This window comes from Ammodytes marinus (assembly GCF_949987685.1).
Source record: "Ammodytes marinus genome assembly, chromosome: 7".
NCBI classification, from domain to species: domain Eukaryota; kingdom Metazoa; phylum Chordata; class Actinopteri; order Uranoscopiformes; family Ammodytidae; genus Ammodytes; species Ammodytes marinus.
In genome coordinates, this window is record NC_137211.1 from 11,271,073 (window position 1) to 11,294,268 (window position 23,196).

Here is a 23,196-nt window from a genome sequence, read left to right on the forward strand (position 1 = left end):
ACATAGCCTACTGTGCATCTATGCCTCCTATCCTGAACTTAATGAAGAAACCCATCTTAGATGGTACTGATAAAGGCAAGTGGATTGGCAAGGATAAAATTGCTAAATGGCACTTATTTGGGGCCGTGGCGTGAACTGTTTATGAAAGTCCAGGGCACTGAGGAGGTTGAATGCCAGTAAGAATATGATAGTCAGCATGGACATCAATATGGTCAAAATGAGGCTGATCTGGGGGTGAAACCGAAACTATATCCCCCAAAAGAAAAAAAGGCAAGGTCCAGCATATTCTGAAATAGGCTACTAAAAGTTAGCTGCTGTTCTGCAAACACCTCCCATCAGTGGAAAAGTAAAGCCAGAGCCTTCTTCTTGTCTTGCCTCTACAATCTGAACACATCTTGTTGAGATGTAGTGAGTGCTAAGCATGGACCTATTATATAGGTGCGTATATATGATTCCATCTTTATTTTATTTGATGAGTTAGTTATGCAAATTACTTAAATTGCCCAATATACAACTCTTCCTGTTCCTGAATAGCAACGCAGATAGCCTAGTCCTAGGGTATTTTGGTGGAATAAACCAATAAACCCTCAAAGAATGTGGTCAGAAAGTAGTTGGAATCCTGCCTTTGTTGCACGTGTGCAGTCATCTTTGCAGGTTTCTTGCTGCCACATTTGTTCCATATGTTTTACAGGGATAATATAAAGGCAATTTTCAATCCTTGAAAGCGATGGGAGGCCGCGGCAAAAAGCCATCACGTGGTAAAAGGGTAAAACTTTCGCGTCGTTACCATGGTGCTGTTTATGAAAATCTGTTTCTCATTGGTCGAGGAGATTGTCATAACTATAGCAAGCACAGTCATTGGCTCGTACGCTTCCCATCGTGACCAATGGCGAAGCGCGCTTTTTACAAACTGCAGCGAGTCCAGGAAGATGACAGTCCAGTGAAAGGACCGAGGGATCTTTAAATCTGCACACAAAAGACGCCTAGAAAACCACAACATTTTGAACAGGGGATACTTAATCGGATTCACAGGAGGAAGTAAGAGAGGACTCGCTGTATTTTGAAAGTATGTAATGCATTTAATTAACGACTTTATTGCTAATGTAGCATGTGCTAACAAGTATAGATAAGATATTTAGCCTTCTGCTCGGGTAATGGCATGCTAATGCACTTCTCTCCCTATGTTGGGTTGTTATGTGCGCAGGCTTCATAAAGCCTTATAGTAGGTACTTTCAAGGATGTGCTTTTTCTTCTTCTATCTCATTGATGGTAGAATTTGGCTTCAATTAGGCTCCCACATGTGTCGCGTTTGTTGAGGCTCTAGCTTTTTAACCGCTTGTTTTTGTTGCCTTCTTTCTTTGTTTACTATGGAGCAGTTCAACTGTATATTGTTATAAATTGCGACGTACTTGTAGTCTGTTGTTTTTGAGTCTGCCATTGGATAATTCATTTGTTATGTCTGTTTTTGTACCCCGTTTGCTATGAGCCTTTATAGTGTTTCATTCTTGGCTGCTCACGAACCATTTCATTGTATTGCTCCTCCAGTTGTTCTTCTTCACACCTCAGTTTCATTATGGACTCCTCTTCAGTCCTTCGTCAGCAAAGTCAGAGTAAAATCTGCAGTGACTTTCAGAGGTAAGCCAATATATGGAGCACTATACACATTTTCTCCTTTAGGTCTGTACAGAAAACCTCACTTCTTCTTTCGGCACAGCTCATAATGCATCTGTAGCACCATGTATTGACATTGGCAATAATATTAAAAAAAGCTTTCATCAATTCTTAACTGGATGCATTTATTGATTTTGTGTGTGGTTTTCTTCACACAGGACAAAGAATGAACATAACAAAATGCCAGCGCACCTTAAGCCCTCCAAACTCCAGTCCGCACCTCACCTTCCTGCCAAGGATATGGAGAACCAGGATCCAGGAAACTCACAAATTGGTAGGAAGCCACCTGTGCGACCAGGTGTAAGCAAGCTTCCGGTGCTTGCTAAGGCGCTTCATCTTCAGACTCCCTCTGACTTCAGTCAGTCTCACTGTAGGTGGGAGGACAAACCTCTGGCTGTAAGTACCTCCTTCCTGTCCTGTAGATTAGAAATGAAAGAAAAATATTAAAATGGATGATTCTCATGTTCTTATATCTGAATCATTTTCCTACAGGGTAAAGCTAGGAAGAAAAAGCCATGCACCAGACCGATACCTTTCAACCTGTCGCAGCCCAAGGGCTCAAGAATGGCGTCTGTAAATGAACAACCCCTGACTCTTTCCCAATCACGTACTGGCACTCACGCGGTCAAACCTGACAACAATATATGCAATGGTCGTCTAAAATCCCAAAACATAAAGGTAAAACCTATCTGGAACAGCCATGTGATGTCAACCAAAGGAACAGGGATGACTCCTATATCCCAGCGATCAGGACAGTCGGTCCCCTCCAACACATTTAAGATTTCAACTACTTTGTCCAAACCGCTATCATCTGTCCCTTATAATGCTACGCATCAGAACAGCGCTGCTTCCCCTGCAAAGCCTGATGTTAGTGCAGAGGCCTGTTTGGATAACATGAACCTCCTCAGTCTCAACGATCCAACTAAGATGTCCAATGCTAGCCAAAACGCGCATCTGACCACGCAAAAAACAGGTACGTTTATTGTGTTGTCTTGTCCTTGCTTTTAAGCAGCAACGTTCATATTGCTGTCTACTGTCTAAATTGTTAATTTATGGTAAATCTATGTGAAAGCAATGCGGTCAAATATAGTCCTGGAATAAATCATATTTTTTTATGTCTATGGTTATGTGATTGTATCGTTATTTTGAAGGAGATGGATAGATAGAGTTGCAGTTACATAATTTAAGAAAAGACACAATGGAAGTAAGAAAAGTAAAGATGTGAATTCAAATGTGTAACCTGTAATCCTTAAATTATTAAAGGTGGAGTCAGTGATTCTGCAGAATGCTTGTTGTCAAAATCTATGAATATCTCCTCGCGGTCCTATATCTGTCCGTACTGTGTGTGCTAACTGAAAAAAAAAATTCTTAATACACAGCCTATTTTTTTCCATAAACAACATGTTCCTAGCTGTGGTGGGCCCCTTTGTTTACCTATTTGTAGAGCCTATGGCTGTGTATTAACACCAGATTTGTTTTTCAGCACACTGGGCAATTAAAAGGTCGTAAGTAGAGTGAAAAAAGTTATTTTGACAACACGTGTTCTCCAGAATCACTTACTCCACCATTAATTTGGCGTGTTATTGAATTGTATTGTGGTATAGTGGAAGGTGTCGACCTCGTTTATCGACGAGGGTAGTCTAAATAACAGAAACACCTGCCAATGCAATGCAATGCAATTCAATTAGAATCATGAGGATTTTCATGATTGCAGGCTCTTTTTTTTTATTAGTATTGACTTGGTTAACTACACTATGCACTCTGGTATTTGAATAGCAATTAACAGTGTTCCCTATGAATTTCAGCCCAAGCAGAGAACTTCCAGTCTGATCATGCGGCTATGCTCAGTATCCTCCGGAATGAGGGAGTTAGTGCCACAATTCTGGGATCTGCAACTCCCACCTCCAAACCCAATAACTATGGAGTGAGTTGGATTTATAATTGTTTACTGCCCTGTTTCACGGTGTCTTTTGTTCCTTACACTTTTTTTGACGGGTTGTGATCGAGCTGTTGGTTTAGAATGTTATTTTTTCCCCCTATCATTGTTTAACCATTCTAGTGTTCTAAATCTTAAAGGAATAGTTCAATATTTTTGATTTTAGCTTTTTGCCATATTCTCCGGCTCAAGAAAAGGCGACAGCAACGGTTCCTGTAACTGTATGTCTTTTTTTTTTTTTTTTTTTTAAGATATTTTTTGGGCATTTTTATGCTTTATTGATAGTGCAGAGAGACAGAGGTGAAATGGGGCAGAGAGGGGAGTGACATGCAGAGAACGACCGCGGGTGGGAATCGAACCCGGGTCTGCTGCTGGGCCCGGCCCGGGAGGGGGACGCCTTACCAACTGAGCTAAAGGCGCCCCCCTGTATGTCATTTTATAACAACAATTTTATTTCAAATACACACTTGAAGAAAAAGCAGCCGTCACAAGCAGTTTTGTTTCTTTCCAGTATGTATTTGATTCTAAAATTACATAATGTGTGTTACAAATGGCCATGTGTTTGTCTGTGTGTTTGTACCCTTCCCTTTAAGGGTTTTTCCTGGCTCAGAATGGGCCTTTGGGAGGTCAGTACGCGACCGACTTTTGTGCAACAGTAAAGGCAAACGGTTTATGTATTTTAAGAGGGTGTGGGGTTGGGAGAGGGGAGTTTCTGTCCTGCTAAAGAGCATTTCAGTCATCCTGTCAATCACTGCGTAACCATTGAGCTCACTGACGCTTATGAAATCACAATAAACACCCTGTAGATATGAAGTCAAAATACTAATAATGACTAGGCCTACCTATTTAATACTTTAATTGTTTCTAATTGATCTAAACCATGGAAATTGCAAGAAGAAAGAAACAATCATAATCACGATTATTTTGAGTAATCACATTGTGTTATCACGATCATTAAAGACAGTTAATCATTGATTTAAGAACATTATGCATTTATTTGACTTTTAACAAGGTTTGTTTCTAATAACAACACCATGACTTCGGACTTTAAACAAAGGCCTAATTGAACTGAAAACAGGGAGAATAGAAATAGGCTAAATAAGTGAAACATATTTTTTATAATTGAATAAAATAAATATGTCAAAATAAAAATAACACGTTGTAAATGGTGTTGATAGGGCACGTCTTTTGATAGCATTAAATGTAAGGGCATGATTTATGTCAAGGCAGTTGCATTGTAGTGTTGACGTTTGTGGTGGCAGGAGTCAAGGAGCTTTAAACTTCCTGTGTTTTTTATTCAGTGATTGCTTGGTCATAGACCACTATGATTCGACATCTCCCTCCTACTCTCTGTACAAGCCGATAACCAAATTATCAGGTGAGGGAGGAGCCAAGCGAGCGCACCGCTCGGCTGAAAGGGTTCGCTGCATTTAACAGCCTGCATGCCCCGGCGTGCGGAACAATGATAGTTTAATAACGATTATTTTGTTTTCATGATTGAGGGAAGCCGTAATAGTAATCGAAAATGAAATTAATGTTATCGCCCAACCCCTCAAGAAGGATGACTTAAATTGGGCTGAATTTGGAGGTTTTAAATAGCTATATTTATTCTCAATTTTTATCATTTTGGCGCTCCTGATTTTCCTTTGGTGCTGGATAAATCCGCTTTGGCGAGTGCCAAAATGTTCTCTATGCAGGGAAAACCTTGCTCACTGATTGAGGTGTGTTCAATTAGCTCAGTTCATGTCGCAATAAGCAGGACAACTTGTGACTCCATTTTTTCCCTTTGTCCCATTTTGTAGCAGACTATCTTGTGGATTGTTTGTGCCGGCGTCGGTGTGGTTTTCTGTTCTGTTGTGTAAATATAAGCTGCAGCATAACATGGTAAATAAAAACGTCCCAACCAGCACACAGGAAAGTTTAGTGATGTTGTAAAGTGTATCATTTGACTTGCTCTCCTTGACTACCAGTGTTTGGCCTAGTGTGACCTGGATGAGCCACCTTTGCCCATTTTCAAATAAAAAATGCACGCACAGTTACAAAACGATTTCAGTCAACTTTAACTTTTGAGCCGGAGAGTAAGGCAAAAAGCAAAATATTTAACATGTGAACTATTTCTTTAACAATGCCTTCATTAATAATCTGTATGCTTGCTGGAAATAGGCCTACTCTTGTTTGCAGCCCCAGCGAGTGTCTGTCATGAAGAGTCGGCAAAAAGCTGGACCCACTACAGGTAAGTGCATGGCTGGAAACATAATGTGTACTTCCATATACAGTATGTCTAAAAGGAAAAAAAAAGTTTTCGGACTTCCATGTGACCCATTGCACATTGGCATTCGTTTTCATGCTCTTCCCATAGTCTAAACATTGGGAGGACACCACGTATCATAATAGATGGGTGGCCCAGTCAAGAAGCTGTCATTTTAAGGATTAATCGTACAAGATATAACCAGCCAGGCTAGCTGTGTCCCCCTGTTTCCAGTCCTTTTGCTAAGCTAAGCTAACTTGCAGCTGGCTCCCACTTCATATTTACTAAACAAACATGAGAATGGTGTCTACATTCTCATCTGACTCTCGGTTAGAAAGTGAATGTATAAATTAATTGGCCTTTGCACATAATTTGTAATCTATGTGATCTTCTTACTGGGGATCAGCTAAATCAGTGCAGTTTTCCCCGGACTCCGCTGCGCTGCAAAGCATCCTGCGGAATGAGGGTTTGAAGGCTGGAGGGCCCTTGGGCGTCACACCCGGAAACCCTGTCCGTGCATCCAGAAGAGGCACTTCAATCTTCACAGTATGTATACATTCGATTTGTTTTCACTTTAGATTTTTCTGCTTTTTTTATTGCATTTTTGCATTTGTTTGCAAACAATCTTTTTGTACCTTTCAATGCTTTTAACATTGTTTCTTGTTTTGTTTTTGTGATTCACAATTTTTATTATTTTAACCAATTTCCAAAACATGACATGACAAAATATTCATAGCTACAAAGCCCTCAAAACATACACAAAAACAAACAAACATCTGTCCTTGGTTGTTAATATACAATTATGCTCCTCCATGTGTAGCTGACATAGCCTTAGTAACCACAGCCATAAAAACAGTAGTATTACCTTGGTTTTAAAAAGCGTGCACATTTTGATTTACTGTGACGCTTCCTTCCTCAGGCTCAGAGAGTGCCGGTTAGAGGGAAACATGCAGAGGCGTCTAGCGGAGCAGTGGGTAAGATGCTGAATCTTTGTTCTGGTTATCTCACGGAATTGAATGCATTCTTATCTCTTTGTCCTTTTAATCCTGACGTCACGCGGCTGTTTTATCCTCAGCACTAGCACTCAGAGAGACTCCGCAGAAGACATGGACTCCACAGAGAGTCCGCGACACCAGGCATCAGCCCATGTCTGCTATGGTCAGTATACCTTTATGTTCATACTTTTGTCCGTGTATTACTTAGCGTTTCTCATAGCCCCTCTCTTGTCTCCTGACGCTGTTGTTTTTCAGAAATGTTATCTATTGACCAAACAGTCGCCGTATGCTGGCACTCCCGGGCTGCAGAACTGCAAAACCAACCTTCAGCCGCGCCAGGAGGTGAGAGCAGGGAATCATTTCAATTTTACGATGTGACTAAAGAGAATGGATACCACATTGCAGAAATGTAAAGATGAGGTTTTATGAACAAACAGCAAGTCTTTAAAAGAAGCCAATCTTTTTGGGGATTAAGTCAAGGTCCCTGCTCTGTCAAACAACAACATTGGTGTAATGAGAGGAGGTAAAAGGATATACAGTATATCTTTTCTCTTTAGGTTGTAAAACATCCTTCAGTTGGGGTTTTCGTACCTTTTTTTATTCTCAGTTTAGTTCTCAGTCAACAATTTACAACTAAGGATTTGACAAAGAACAATAGCTTTTTTCCAAATAGTCTTTTGACATTAAAAACAACTTTATCTACAATAAAATGCACCCCAGAACAAAGAGAAAGTATAACAGTATGCTGTCGTTTACATCCAAAGCATTTGCTAATACAGTCACTGTATATATTTTGTACCAGAAATAAACAAACGGTTTGACAACACTGCATCCAATATCATGATGTATGACTGTATAACTTCCTTCTTTGCCAGGAGGAGGTTGTCCAGAGATTATTCGATGATGAGGACGAGCAGATCACTGAAAAAGATCCTGGCACACAAGCAGGACAGGCACCAGTTCAAGCCCCATCTGTAAGAAGCCAACTGAAGTTCAAACCTTAATGTCACATAAAAATCCATGTTGAGTTTAGTTCTTGTAATTTATTTTAAACGTATTGTAACATCGCTGCTGCTGTTTGGGGTCCTCTCTCTCTCTCTCTCTCTCTCTCTCTTCTAGCCTCATTCCCACTGTGGCGAAAACTTAGAGACGAGCCGGTCTAGCCGCCACAAGGAGGAGAATGAGCAGAGGATTGTGGGAGGACAGCCATTCTTCCAATCTCTGCAAAGAGAGTCTGTAATTTTTTTCTCAACGGGCAAAAAGCTGCAGAGAGCCCCACGTTTTGAGCTGCAGGAGAGCTCAGCTCTAAACAGACAACATGGCCCGGTGTCTTCATACCAGTCATCCGGATCAGAAGCAAACCGTCGAATCAACCCTTCTGTTCAGAGTCTTCACAGAGGTAACACTGACACCCCCCCCCCCCCCCCATAACAATATGACTGTAACATGAATCTTAACTAAGTGTGACTCTCTGTTACAGATCTCATTGGTCAAAAGACTTGTGCTCTGAGTAGAGAGGAGCTGCGTTTGGATGACGAGGTGGCAACCCACACCTCTGTGTCAGTCCCAGCTGCCCCCGGGTTTCTCCCCCCGCGGCCGCGCTGTGGAAACCCGCTGGCCTCTATCCTGCACTCTGAAGAGTTGTATGTAAGTACACCGCTGACACTAAATGTACAGAAAACAGGTATTAACGGTGCCATATGTAGCATTTTCCATGAAATCACTGTCATAATAGTTCAAATGATTCATAGATAAATCTTTATTCTTTACTTTTTAAAGTGCTTTGTCAAAAGTGTATAAAAGGTCAAATGACCAGCATAAGTCACCATAGGAAAACAGAAGGGGGTCTCAATTTACTATTTGTTCCTGAACAACTGACACAATAATCCATATTTATGTAATATGACAGTGTTATGAAAAAAAAGCATATGTTTCTAGAAAAATTACTAAAAGCTAGTAGCTTTGTGAGACTCAGCCACAGTGATGCTTTGAGCTACAGTCAAGTGCGAAAGTTTGTGAACCCCTTGAACATTTTGGAATTTTATTTATTGTAACCATCATTAATTCATTTTTATCAATACCAGTATTTTTTATATGAAATAACAGATGTTTGTTTATCAATTCAACATTTTTCTTTTCCAGAAATCAATTGTTAAAACAGATAAAACAAATTATTTGACGAATGTTGTATGTGCAAAAGTTTGTGAACCCTGAGCTGCATTGCTTAAATGGAGCAGGTAAACACAATCAGATGGGCCAAATTGAGTCATGAAATGGACCAATGTAGTGAGAGATCTTTAGGGAAGAAATTTGGCGGCACTAGATACAACAGAGATAAAACCAGGTCAGTTTAGGCTCACCAAAGTGAACCCATACAGGTCAGACATGCTAAAAGGGGAAACAATCTCAGAGGATCTCAGGAATAGAGTTGTGATGCTGCACATTTGTCTGGGGACAGCTATAAATTATTTTAAAAAAAGTTTGAGCTCCATCGGTCCACCGTGAGGCAAATCATCTACAAATGAAGAGCTTTAAGAGTGACTGAACATCTGCCTAGAAGTGGACTTCCTTCAAAAATATCCACAAGCGCCACAAGATAAGTGATTTTTCAGTTAAAAGCCAACCCAAACATTACATCTGGTGATTTGCAGACCTCTCTTGCAGCATCTGGGACAGATGTGCATGGTTCCACAATAAGAAGAAAACTCAGTCAACATGGCTTTCATGGGATGGTTGCTGAAGAAGCCTCTGCTCTCAAAAAAGAACAAAACTGCTTGTCACAACTTTGCCAGAGAGCACCTGGAGATACCTGAAGTCTTATTCTGTGGACAGATTAGTCAAAAATTGAACTGTTTGGTCATAACCAAAACCGCCATGTTTGAGCAAAAACGCAATTCTGCCTACCACCTAGAGAACCTTCTCCCAAGTGAATAATGGTGGTTTCAAATTGTCTGCAAATCTCCAGGTGTAATGTTTGGGTTGGCTTTTACCTGAAAAATCACTTTTCTTGTGGCGCTTGAGGATATTTTTGAAGGAAGTCCACTTCTAGGCAGATGTTAAGTCACTCTTAAAGCTCTCCATTTGTAGATGATTTGCCTCACGGTGGACCGATTGAGCTCAAATTTTTTTTTATGAATTTATAACTGTCCCCAGACAAATGTGTAACATCAAAACTCTATTCCTGAGATCCTCTGAGATTTGTTTCCCTTTTAGCATGTCTGACCTGTATGGGTTCACTTTGGTGAGCCTAAACTGACCTGGTTTTATCTCTGTTTTATCTAGTGCCACCCAATTTCTTTCCTAAAGATCTCTCATTACATTGGTCTATTTCATCAACCAATTTGGCCAACCTGATTGTGTTTACCTTGCTCGATTTAAGCAATGCAGCTCAGGGTTCACAAACTTTTGCACATACAACATTCGTCAAATAATTTGTTTTATCTGTTTTAACAATTGATTTCTGGAAAATAAAAATGTTGAATTGATAAACAAACATCTGTTATTTCATATAAAAAATACTGGTATTGATAAAAATGAATTAATAATGGTTAAAATAAATACAATTCCAAAAGGCTCAAGGGGTTCACAAACTTTCGCACTTGACTGTATGTGCTAACCTAAGTATGCTAACATGCTCACAATGACAATGCTAATGTGCTGATATAAACAACACAAAGTACAATGCTTACCAAGTTCACAATCTGTGTAGCATTCCATCATGCTAACATTAGCAGAGGCTGATGGGAAGTATTGGACCATTTAAATGTTGACCCGAAAGTAGCACTAGATGTAAAAGTGAGAGATTACCAAAAGTTATTACAATTATTTCTGAGGGGAAACATGTATATGGACACCATTAAAGCACAAAAGAACAACTGAAGTCTTGGACAAACATTTTGAATTTGAATTGGCAGCGACTTATTTTTTTAATTAAAAATATTTATCTTCATTTAATTTTTTCAGAGATTTCTTCCAATCAGCTCTGACTTCTCATCCGGCTCTTCTTCTCCACAAAGTTCTCCACTGCAGGAGAGATGACTTGCACTACAAGTTTGTGTTACTATTAATATCCAGAGTGGATAAGCTTCTTTCGGTTTACTGATGAGACTTTTTTTTTTTTTTTTTTTTTTATGTTTGTCTGACACTGTCATTGCTGACCATTATGCAAGTCCAAAGAACACTGCTGGTACAATTTTTCTTTTGTGCTTTAAATGTTTTTGTTTTTTGTCAATAATGTAGATGCTTGTAATTAGAAATGATTTTTATGACATATTTTTAAAAAAAATTAAAAGGTTCAGTGAAGACTTTGAACTTGATCAGTGTTACAGCCATAGAATACCTAGATATAAGGATTTGTTTGTTATTTTCAATGTTTAAACACACTATATTCTTCTTGTGTGAATTGACTAATGTACAGTGTTTATAATAAATTTCTATATGTTACCTTCTGGTCATTTAAGATTTTACTTGAGTTTTGAAATTGTAAACGACAAGCCTGAGATATTTCCTGAAGTCTAACACGTAATGCTGTCGCTAATCACACAAACTTATTTTGCATTAAAAAAAGAAACGCCGTACTGTCTGACCAACCCTTTATTTGGTAGCATTTTGCAAGGTGCACATACACAGTACAGTGCACGCGAAACCCACCCTGCTGCTGACTCAGAGCGACTTTTAAATGTCAAAGAGAAAGACAAGTTCCTACAGACAAACGATGGATTTTCAAGTTACTGTAAATAGTATGTGACAAACAACCTAAAGGTGTTCATTTTACGAGGATGGAAAAGAAAGCAAAGGATTCGTATATAAGCTGTGAAATGCCCTTTTTTTCATTTGATGTCATTTTGAGACTACATTATATAAAAAAAAAAGTTTTTTGAGTCACTAATCTATCTATTGTCATTCTTTATTTATTTAAGGAGCCTTTCAGTTGCAGCTGTTCTGAGGGATAATGTACAGGGAAGTGGCACAATAAACCAAAAAGTGAAATTTTCCTTAAAAATCCATTTGTTTGTTGCTTTGGATGTTTTCATCGGGAATTAGCTCATCTAAACTGTTTCATGTCACTTGAGTGTCATGTGCGTTGTCTCCACATCTGTAACTGTCCACTGCAGGTGCTTAGTGGACCTGATGTATATTTAGTAGTTGTGTGAGTGGTGGAGCGTGTCAGTGGGAGGGGGCTGGAGCCAGGATTAGGAGCAGTAGTCGATAAAGCCTGTGCCCTCACTCGTGCCTGCCCCGAGGAGCAGAGACTGAATGAGGAGCACCAGCACTCTGTTCTTTCTCTTATTTTCATTCCCCCCCTTCCGACTGCCCTGACTTCGTCTGGAAACATGTCCAAGGATCTCCACCCAACCATGGACCCTACAAAGATGGGGATTGGGCGCTCCATTGCGGTTCTTACATCAGGAGGAGACGCCCAAGGTAAGCTGAAGATAAAGTTCTACTATTTTATCAACACTTTATTTCAGTGGTGTGCACAGACTCTGTAAGCGGTAAGGGTGAAAAATGAAAAAAGGGGCAACTCCTCTATGTAAACAAGTGTGTGGCCCAACTGGGTTTGGAGCCCCGTACGTACTGACAGCCCCCAGATATTCAGGTTAATATAAGTTTTGGCTGAATTAGGTGACACACCCACAGACCAACCTTTAATGTGACCTAAGGGCCAAAACCGAGCGAGGAAGTGTCCAATCAGGGTGACCATTCAGATGGGAATAAAAATTAGGGGCCATTTTGTACTAGGGTAATAAAATAAAAACTTGAGTAATGCCCTAAAGTTATCAGAGGGCACTGGGGCTGCACTGGCAAAAATGAAGTGTGGAAGTGTCCCATCAAGGCTCCCTTATGTTGAAGAAAAGCAGAACAGTGAAGTGTGGAGCCAGTGGCGTGCACAGTTATGCTTATAGCGTAAAAGCGTAAGTTTTGCCCCAAGGTAACACTAGAGAAGCACCTGAGCCACTTAAATGCCCCTTTTATGACATAAGGGCAGGTGTGGAGGTACCATTGGATACCTTTAATACATTGGTTTGAATAAATTAATGCTTTATTTTGTAACGGTAAAAAAGGTCCAGGCAAAGGGGATAACAACTGTTGGACAGCATCTTCCCTGCTGATGTTTCTGACACATGAACACTGAATGCCAACCAGTTGTAGACCTCCATCGCACCAGCGCCAGCAAAGTATCATGTTAGTGATCTGGCTGCATGACATCTTCCGTAAAGTTCAGGACCCAAAGAAAGGAAAGGGCAAGTAGTATTCCTTCCAAGATGCCAACTGTCAGATGTTGATGAACATTTGGCTGTAAGTCCTATCTGAAGTCAGAATGATCGGGGAGATTACGTCTTTCACAACATCGTCAGATATTGATCCAGAAAAACCTTCAGGTGTCCTTACAAATGACAAACAAAGACCACATATTCTCACAGCTAAACATGTGTAGCTGTTTAGGATTGTAACAAATCAAGTTGGATCAGAGAGTTTGGAACGTGTATTCCTTGAGCTCCTGTAGACAATTACTCCATCAACTCCATACTGACTTTACGGTTTCAACTGGATGATACTTTTCTCATATTCCTATGCATCTCATAGTCCTGTGCAAGCTTTACTCACTCCAAAACCTACCCTACCCTTTCCCTTTATTGTATACAGGATCTTTCTGTTCCGAGTGGTCCCTTACTGTACATCTTTGGGGCTAATTTTAGTGGCGCTGACCTTTTTCTGGTATGGGGGAGAGAGGCCCCCCCCTCAATCCACAGCTGTCTGGTGAAACAAGAGCTGCAACATGCCACCCTGCCATAACACAAGCTAACACTTTGGCCTTTACTGTACCATGCATCCAGGGGCAAGATGGTACACAAGACATGCAGTCCCATGAATTCTGTCCTTTCCCTATGGCTATTTTTGTCTCACCTTTTGCCAATGTTCAAGTCAAGTCACTTGAAGGATAAGACATGTTTTCACAACACACACAAACAAACAAACAAACACCTGCACCATCTCAACATACAAAAAATAAAAAACACTGAAATAAAACAAGTGTTAAGTCTTAAGTTGAAACTGTTATTTTCTTGTAATGTGGGTAAATCAGACCAACAGATCCTGTCATCTGTGTGTCTCAGGTATGAACGCTGCTGTGAGAGCCACAGTCAGAGTTGGCCTCTACACCGGGGCTAAAGTCTACTTTGTCCATGAGGTGAGGGCTGCAAACAGGCTACAGGATATTTACATGTTATTATGTTGCACATAGGCTAGTTATAATAACACAAATATGCCTTTGAGAGATTTATATTAAAGTCATGAAAGAGTATTTTCTCTTTTTTATTTTGTTAAACCCTGACATCAGACACAGACATAACTGTGTCTTTATTCAACCACACTGTATTTGATCGTGTCCTGCAGGGCTACCAGGGTCTGTGTGATGGAGGAGATAACATTCGCCTCGCCACATGGGAGAGTGTGTCCATGATGCTTCAGCTGGTGAGTAACTTAGGGCCGCGTCAAGGCACACAGAAATACAGACCAAACCAGATCTTACCACATAAGCATATTCCTTAACGTAGTTTGACTGTTCAAAATAGTCTGTAGTTTTACTAAGCAAAGATAGAAGTCTCTTTTATTTATTATTTTTTAATTATAGGCTATATTTAAATAATATTTATTATGATAAATAGGCTAATATGATCCAACATCGGTATCTGGTGTCATTGCAGCTGTAATTCACTTATCGGATAGCGGACCGATGGCACCAATCCACATATTCCAAAAACTAATTAGGTTAATCCATGTCCTTTTGCACCAAATTCTCTTGGACTTCAATGAAGATGTTGTATTTTAGAGGTGTCGCTGCTGCATTTAGGCCTACATTTAGCCCTGCTTTATCAGTATCTTGTTCAGATTTTAAGCAGCCATTGTTGCTTTTAACTTTAGCGTTTTTTTCTACACAGTCGCGCACATTTAGCCTATTTAAAATATTCTCTTTGAAAACTTTATGTAAGAGTCACTTTTTTAAATTCCATCATACAAAATTAAAGGAGCTGTAAGCGGAATGGTTCTTTTAGCTAACTTCCTGTCAGTTACTGCAGTTAGCAGTCCCCTCGCTCGTCCCTACGTCACCACATTAATGCACTGCGGTCTTCGAGCAGTAAGTTATCTAGCATCATCTCAGATCCATAAGTGTGATAAAACATGATAAAAACCATCAAAACAGACATTGGGAAGGATTTTTACCTGCTCCGCCATTATAGGCGCATAAACATTCACCAATGTGTCGCTCTGGCGTGCACCGGCAGTGAGACCATGAGTGAGACGGGTGAGGACGGGTGTCGGTTTGTAGCGTTCTCCCTTGTGATTGGATAAAATTTTGGGATACTACATAAAGCTTAATTGCTTATTACATGCAGAGCAGCTCTCTAAGAGATTGGCTTTATGAGACGCGCACATCGTGTAAGTGATTGCTGTGTGAGTAAAGAACGATTTAACACTTATATTATTATAAATAAACTGCTTACTTCACCTTTAAACACAAGTAATATACATGTATTATGTATAGGCCTATATTATATATATTTTCTTCTTTCAAAGCATGACAGTGTGTGAATCTCAGTAACTGTATTATAAACAGTGTTCCCCTCTATGTGTAGGGAGGTACAGTCATTGGAAGTGCCCGCAGCATGGAGTTCAAGACCAGAGAAGGTCGCATAAAAGCAGCTCACAACCTGATAAAGCGGGGCATCACTAACCTGTGCGTGATCGGAGGCGATGGCAGTCTGACTGGTGCTGACGAGTTCAGGTCGGAGTGGAGCGGACTGCTGACGGACCTCTGCAAATCTGGTAAACAGACAAACGTAGAGGCTGTGGGCTTAATAAAGAGGCAAATCTGTAAAGTCCTCCACGCTTATCTTCCTTTAGGTGTGTGTTTATCGAGACCTCAGTTTGTACTTTAGCCAAGCGGACGGAGTGGCTCTTTTTAATGTCAATGTTACTTGAGCAAAGTGGGTGCATTAACATGAAATCGTGCACAGACGTTCATGGTCCCCGGAAAATGACATTACATTACATTTCATTTAGCTGACACTTTTATCCAAAGCGACTTCCGATACATGCATTCAACCATGAAGTTATAAACGGCAAGAATCACTTAAGTACATAAGTTTAAATAACTCAAAAACAATCATAATGATTGGGGATACACTGAACTTTTCTGTCCAGTATTGTTGCCTTACAACAGTGAATTACAAAGTATATGATTTTTTTTTTTTTTTAATAAGTAAAAATATATAAATACTTTTTACAGGCATTATACAGTATGTTTATGTTTAACAACATTACCATCGCTGACCCTGGTCACACATAATTCTCCACAGGTAAGATAACGGATGAGCAAGCCCAGGAATTTTCCTTCTTGAACATCGTGGGCATGGTGGGCTCCATCGACAATGACTTCTGTGGCACAGACATGACCATTGGCACCGACTCTGCCCTGCACCGCATCATCGAGGTGGTGGACGCTATCACCACGACTGCACAGAGGTCAGAGGTCACGTAGCCCTCCTGCCCATGCACACAGTGGGGGATAATATTACTTTCACACCCAAGAACGATGAATAGTAAACACATAGTGATAAGCTGCTCTTAATGAAGATTTCTCCCTTTTTGCCCTGTTCCCCCTCATGATTTGAGTCAAAGGTCTAATGACAGACTGACAGAGAGTGCCATATGCTGTCCAGATAATAAATACCTTAAGGCAGATTGTTATTTGTGATCGTGGGCTATTGAAATTAATTTGACTTGACCTGACTTCTGTTTGACTAATAAACACAACATTTTCTCTGCTCATCCTCAGCCACCAGAGGACATTTATCCTGGAAGTGATGGGCAGACACTGTGGGTCAGTACCTTGTGTGCTTCGTCAATATACAGGATATATACTGCATGTCCTGTATTTGGACAAACGGTTTCAAATGTAACATCTTACAGACATGTATATTTATTCCTGAATAATGTCAAGGCATTCATTGCTAATACATGGGTTTTACTTGTGTGTGTGTGTGTGTGTGTGTGTGTGTGTGTGTGTGTGTGTGTGTGTGTGTGTGTGTGTGTGTGTGTGTGTGTGTGTGTGTGTGTGTGTGTGTGTGTGTGTGTGTGTGTGTGTGTGTGTGTGTGTGTGTGTGTGTGTGTGTGTGTGTGTGTGTGTGTGTGTGTGTGTGTGTGTGTGTGTGTGTGTGTGTGTGTGTGTGTGTGTGTGTGTGTGTGTGTGTGTGTGTGTTTGGCTGCAGGTACCTGGCCCTGGTGTCTGCTCAGGCCTGTGGTGCAGACTGGGTGTTCATTCCAGAGATGCCCCCAGATGCTGGCTGGGAGGATCACCTGTGCAGGAGACTGGCAGATGTATGTGTGTCTGTATTTGAAGATCGAGATGCCTGCCAACTTGCTCTAAACGGCAATGTGTTTTAACTTCTTTTTTATTCTTTTTTCCTCTGATTGTTTTTACAGCAAAGGGCCAGAGGTTCTCGTCTGAATGTGATCATTGTGGCTGAGGGTGCGATCTCCAGGGACGGTAAACCCATTACATCGGACATGATCAAAAAGGCAAGCATTCCTGCAAATGTCTTGTTCCAAGAAGTAGGCCTACAGGAAATAATATGCCATACTAACAGGTGGATTTGTTTGTATTCAGCTGGTGACTGACAGGCTCGGCTTTGATACGCGCACCACTGTTCTTGGACACGTACAGAGGGGCGGAACGCCTTCCGCCTTCGACAGAATCCTGGTAAGTGCTCAGGTAGAAAGCTCCACCAATTTTCTCTCCGATCCTCACACACCTTATGATCTGACTCTGTGTGTGTGTGTGTGTGTTTGGTGTGTGTGTGTGTGTGTGTGTGTGTGTGTGTGTGTGTGTGTGTGTGTGTGTGTGTGTGTGTGTGTGTGTGTGTGTGTGTGTGTGTGTGTGTGTGTGTGTGTGTGTGTGTGTGTGTGTGTGTGTGTGTGTGTGTGTGTGTGTGTGTTTGTGTGTGTAGGGTAGCAGGATGGGTGTGGAGGCTGTGATGGCGCTGCTGGAGGCCACTCCAGAAACTCCCGCCTGTGTGGTCAGCCTGTCTGGAAACCAGGCAATCAGGCTGCCCCTCATGGAGTGTGTACAAGTGGTATGTCACAAAATAAAGGGTGTTTTGGAGGTTATGACCTTACATTACAGTTAAGATATTTGTCCAGCTTCCTCTCTCTAACACTCTAAACGTCTTTGCCACAGACCAAAGATGTAACTGCCGCCATGGGTGAGGGCAGATTTGAGGACGCAATCAAACTCAGAGGAAAGTAAGTATTTTCCCTCAGTGCAATAATGAACACAATTGATCCACCAAACTTTGGTCTTGAGTGCAACGTGACCATGTAGCACTACGGATCCCGGTGCGTGCTAACAGAATAGTAATAGATAATACCATTGATTAATCAATTTAAAATGAAAAGAGTATGTTTTTGATAATGTAGCTCCAAACAACCAACACTCAACTTTATCTTTGATGTGCAGGAGTTTTGAGAACAACTGGAACACGTACAAGATGCTGGCTCACATCAACCCTCCAGATGTTAAGGTAATTTATTAAAAAACAAATTCATGATTTCAATGTTTACACCATCATCCTTTTTTCCAGTAACTAACCTTTCAGTCATATTCTCTCTCCTTCGCGCTTACCAACTAGAGCAACATCAACGTGGCCATCATTAACATCGGTGCTCCCTGCGCTGGTATGAATGCTGCCGTCCGTTCAGCAGTCAGGATTGGCATCATCCAGGGTCACAACATGCTGGCTGTCCATGACGGCTTTGACGGCTTGGCTCACGGGCAGGTAGGATTCGTGGCAAAATGTATTCAGAAATAAGTAAAATGTTGTTTCAAATTTTAAAAATGGTGGACAATCTGTTTGGACAGAACATATAGGGGAGAAAAAATGTATCTAGAACCAAGGAATCCAAGAAATAATGTAAATGTTGAATGTTAAAAAAGGTCTTTCCAGTGAAAACAGTAAATAATCAATAAGTCGTTTTTGAGAACTAACTTACTATCAACCTGACAAATTTAATACGGCAGCACAAAGTTTACTATTATTTTTTGCAGTTAGTATTTGTTTGTCATTGCAGATTGAGCCCATCAACTGGACTTCAGTGAGTGGCTGGACAGGAAAAGGAGGCTCAATGTTGGGCACCAAGAGGTAAATCATAGTTGTAATTCTTTATTTTTTTATTTTCATGGTTTTAGTTTGTTGCACTACAAACCTTTCCCTGTTAAATTGTCTATGTGTCCCAAAGATCTCTGCCGGGAAAATTATTGGAGGAAATCAGCCAGAACATTGCAAAGTTCAACATCCACTCTTTGGTGATCATTGGTGGATTTGAGGTAAGACACATGGCAGCCGTTCTTTGCCTTTAAAAAAATGTTGGCTGTTGAGTTGGCTTTGCCTGAAGGTCCATCACCCTTCCTGCAGGCCTATATGGGAGCCCTGGAGCTGGTTCAAGCCAGAGAGAAATACGAGGAGATGTGCATTCCCATGGTGGTTATCCCTGCCACCGTCTCCAACAATGTCCCTGGCTCTGACTTCAGCATCGGAGCTGACAGTGCCGTCAACACCATCGTCACAGTTAGTGCCTAAACAGCAGATATATACACACATACATATATACATAAAAATAAAACAACTTAATACATTTTTTTTCTGTGTTTTTTTTCTGCAGACCTGTGATAGAATCAAGCAGTCTGCCGCGGGAACCAAGCGGCGCGTGTTCATCGTTGAGACTATGGGTGGATACTGCGGCTACTTGGCCACCATGGCCGGTATGGCTGCTGGGGCTGATGCTGCCTATATCTTTGAGGACAAATTCAACATCAAAGACCTGGAGGTGAGCTGATGACTGGACTTATTCATCCAGGTTTTTTATAAAGAGTGTTGTGTACTTACTGTGATCTGTGTCCTCGGCCTGCAGGTGAACGTAGAGCATCTCGTGGAGAAAATGAAGACAACAGTGAAGAGAGGCTTGATTCTCAGGTAGGGTTTTGTCAAGTGTGAGGTATGAGTTGAGGTAAAGCCCAGTTAAAGGTTGACAGGCTTCTTACTCTGGAAGCACATCCTTTCCGATGACAGAACAATGATCTGTCACTGTTCCTTCTACAATAGGAATGAAAAATGTAATTCCAACTACACCACTGACTTCATCTTCAACCTCTACTCTGAGGAGGGCAAAGGCGTCTTCGACTGTCGAAAGAATGTCCTCGGACACATGCAGCAGGTCTGTTCATTCAGCGAAGTGTCCGATCCACTCCAATAAAACAGATATTGTCCTTGCTTTAACTTATTTTTTTCTAACTCAATGTAATCAATGATGCACCTTTATCAACCACAGGGCGGCACTCCAACGCCCTTCGACAGAAACTTTGGAACAAAGATGGGCGCCAAGTCCGTTCTGTGGATCACTGAGAAACTCAAGGAGTGCTACAGGCATGGTACGTGTGCTGAAACCTGGATGTGTCTATTGCACATATTGAAAATGTATAATCCCAACAGGCAGTGGTGAAATGCAGCTTAGTACATTTACAGAAAATATGCAGCTTTTCCATTTTATTATTGTTACCTTATATTTAGAGTGTTAGTTTTTAGATTTACTCCACTGCATTGATCTACTAGCTTGAGTCACTTGTTGCTTTGCAGATGAAGATTTTACCCACAAAAACATATGATGCGCTCATAAATTTTATGCAATCTTGCATCAAACTACCTAACAGTATATAAAACTGCGACAGTTTGCTAGAAACAGTGTCACACACATTATAGCACAAGTTGTAATCCACCAACACATATATTATTATATTTTAACACTCACAGGGGGAAATTTTTTCATGATCAAACAAGCTACTTCTACTTAAAGCTGGGGTACATGATTTGGGGAGAAAATAGCAGTTGGGATAGAGATTCGAATCCAAATACCTCTACCGCTCCACTTGTTCTCTTTGGTACCTCCTATATGGTCCCTCCCTGACACGCTCTACACCAGGGGTGTCCAAACTACGGCCCGCGGGCCAACTGCGGCCCGCGGCCCGCTTTTTATTGGCCCGCGGCCGATTTTAAAGATATAATGTAATATGGCCCTTTGGAAAAAATAAAATAAAAAATTGATTGATTGGCCCGTGGCACATTTTAAAAATATAATGTAATATGGCCCTTTTAATTTTTAAATAATTTAAATGCACTCATTATATTACAGAGAAATATGTCCCAAAAAAGAAAAATAGCTCCAAGCCCATCCCAGAGGACCCTGCATAACATTTTATTTTAAATTAATATTATTATGGAAAATCCATGTGTCCTTCTCCAATAGCTTCTAATTCATCTGACACAGTGTCTCCATTTTTTTCATACAAAATTCTTCAGCTTTAGCCTCTTAATTTCCCTCTCAAAGTGCACCAGATTCATGCATTTCACTTTAAAAACTTAAAAAAATTCTCCCGGGGGGGCATACCCCCGGACCCCCCTAGGAGGGTCGGGATCTCAGCTGGCTACTATTTTCACCCAGCTGGACATTGGACGCAAAAGCAGAAAACACTGGGTGTATCAATGGCATTTAACAAGAGGGGAAATGTATCTGTTTAATGTGCAAGTAAAGTGTTGCCGTGAAGAAGGATTACAATTTATGAAAACACTATGAAACATCAGAGCAGCTACATGTCCTGATAAATGTGTTATTTTTGCAAAGTGGCCCGGCCCTTCGTAGATTTTTCTGTATGTGGCCCTCAGTGAAAAAAGTTTGGACACCCCTGCTCTACACCAACAACGTCGGTGCCAAAGTGAATGGACAGTCCCAACAGCCAATAAGAACAGAGAATCGGATTTTTCTTCTTCTTTTTTTGAATCGGAGCCTTGCTCTGATTGGTCAAAGTGTACCGCTCATGTTCACTTTGACCAATCAGAAATCATATACCCCAGCTTTAAGGAAAGGATCTGATGACATTTTCTCAACCACTGCCAACAGTAATTCATAATACTAAGTTTGTGGTGGTTGATAGTAATGAGCATTATATAACTGTTATCTCTTTAACTTTCTGTGCTGTCCATTAGGTCGTATCTTTGCTAACACACCAGACTCTGCCTGTGTGCTCGGCATGAGAAAGAGGGCGCTCACCTTCCAGCCTCTAACTGAACTGAAGGAAGAAACTGATTTTGAGTAGGCTATGATTCATATTTTCCAAATAACTTACTGAATTACCAATATAATGTTTGATGGTGGATACGTGGAATGATCTACTCCTCTGTCTGTTGCAGGCATCGCATCCCTAAGACACAGTGGTGGCTGAAGATCAGGCCCATCATGAAGATTCTGGCCAAATATGACATCAAGCTGGACACATCCGAACATGCTGACATGGAGCACGTGATCAAGAAGAGGAGTCTCCTCGAAAAATAGACTCAGTCTGCCCCCAAGGAGCACTTGGGTGGGTAGGGCAGTTTTTCACTTCCATTACAAAGTAAATTGTCGTCCAAGTCCACAAGCCTTGGTACAATAGCTTGTTCCTCTTAGAATGTATTGTCCTGTTGTTCTCCCAACTTTCACAACCATCAGTGAATCCGGTTTGCAGAAGATGATAAGACTTCAAGAAACCAATTAAACACTTATTTAAAAAAAATTATATTGTTTGTCCTTTTTATTAAATGTGTGTATGATGTACTCTGAGAAAATAATAAAATAAGAATTGTATTATTAATTTGCATACAATATGTTCACTAAAGATACTTTTGCTTTATTTTTTAAGGAACATATGCAGTGGAACCATTTTTTTTTATCTACAACACTGACAATCCAATGAGATAAGAGGTATCTAGACAATCATTTGGGGCTATTTCAATGGTCAATTGTTCCTGATTGCATCTTAAGTGGGCAAAAAGGCGATCACATCACAGGGGTCCCTTTTTTTTATTTTTTTGCCACACGAGGTGTGAGACTATTTATTAAACCTGCTGGTAATGGCACTGTACAAAATGTATGGGCATACGCATGATAGCAGTGTTATATCTCAAACTGAAGATACCTGCCTTGCATTAATTATGGGGATATTGTTTTTTTTAATGCATAATACAGACTGTCCCAGATTAGGGCACACACTGTCCCAGATTAGAGCAAACACATTTTCTTGAGCAATTTTGCACATGGACCACAAATATATGTTCCATTTCTTCTCTGAGTATGATATTTGAATTGTTTCCGTTTTAATTAGCCAACATCTTGGGGATTTCAGAATGGTATCATGTATATGTCAAATGTATTGGCTTCATATGTTAATATCGTACATAAATTGCAATTGCAAACAT

General features: G+C 40.7%; 2 protein-coding genes across 2 annotated transcripts; both read left to right on the forward strand.

Annotated features, from left to right (window-relative positions):
- Positions 1 to 1,573: 1,573 nt before the first annotated feature.
- troap (trophinin associated protein) lies at positions 1,574 to 11,025 on the forward strand (the record flags this gene model as incomplete). Its single annotated transcript, XM_080031729.1, has 13 exons — positions 1,574 to 1,635; positions 1,830 to 2,067; positions 2,164 to 2,644; positions 3,477 to 3,595; positions 5,771 to 5,840; positions 6,262 to 6,401; positions 6,775 to 6,829; positions 6,931 to 7,013; positions 7,106 to 7,192; positions 7,726 to 7,824; positions 7,970 to 8,249; positions 8,331 to 8,497; positions 10,814 to 11,025. The coding sequence occupies 13 exons, from the start codon at positions 1,574 to 1,576 to the stop codon at positions 10,886 to 10,888; spliced, it is 1,956 nt and encodes a 651-aa protein (XP_079887855.1). The 3' UTR covers positions 10,889 to 11,025.
- Positions 11,026 to 12,091: 1,066 nt separating this feature from the next.
- On the forward strand, positions 12,092 to 22,484 carry pfkma (phosphofructokinase, muscle a). Its single transcript, XM_080031483.1, has 22 exons — positions 12,092 to 12,274; positions 13,969 to 14,042; positions 14,249 to 14,326; positions 15,490 to 15,679; positions 16,213 to 16,378; positions 16,692 to 16,736; positions 17,125 to 17,233; positions 17,339 to 17,434; positions 17,523 to 17,615; positions 17,863 to 17,988; positions 18,093 to 18,157; positions 18,372 to 18,435; positions 18,544 to 18,690; positions 18,983 to 19,053; positions 19,151 to 19,238; positions 19,327 to 19,479; positions 19,574 to 19,738; positions 19,823 to 19,884; positions 20,014 to 20,125; positions 20,240 to 20,339; positions 21,949 to 22,054; positions 22,153 to 22,484. Exons 1-22 carry the CDS (start codon positions 12,184 to 12,186, stop codon positions 22,292 to 22,294), a joined length of 2,343 nt encoding a protein of 780 aa, XP_079887609.1. The 5' UTR covers positions 12,092 to 12,183; the 3' UTR covers positions 22,295 to 22,484.
- The last annotated feature ends 712 nt before the right edge of the window (positions 22,485 to 23,196 follow it).

Bases quoted from the DNA above. Each gene is read 5' to 3' on its own strand.
- pfkma (XM_080031483.1), top strand. From the start codon at position 12,184: ATGTCCAAGGATCTCCACCCAACCATGGACCCTACAAAGATGGGGATT. The intron at 14,043-14,248 runs GTGAGGGCTGCA...CGTGTCCTGCAG, and splicing joins AAGTCTACTTTGTCCATGAG to GGCTACCAGGGTCTGTGTGA. The intron at 19,480-19,573 runs GTTAGTGCCTAA...TTTTTTCTGCAG, and splicing joins CCGTCAACACCATCGTCACA to ACCTGTGATAGAATCAAGCA.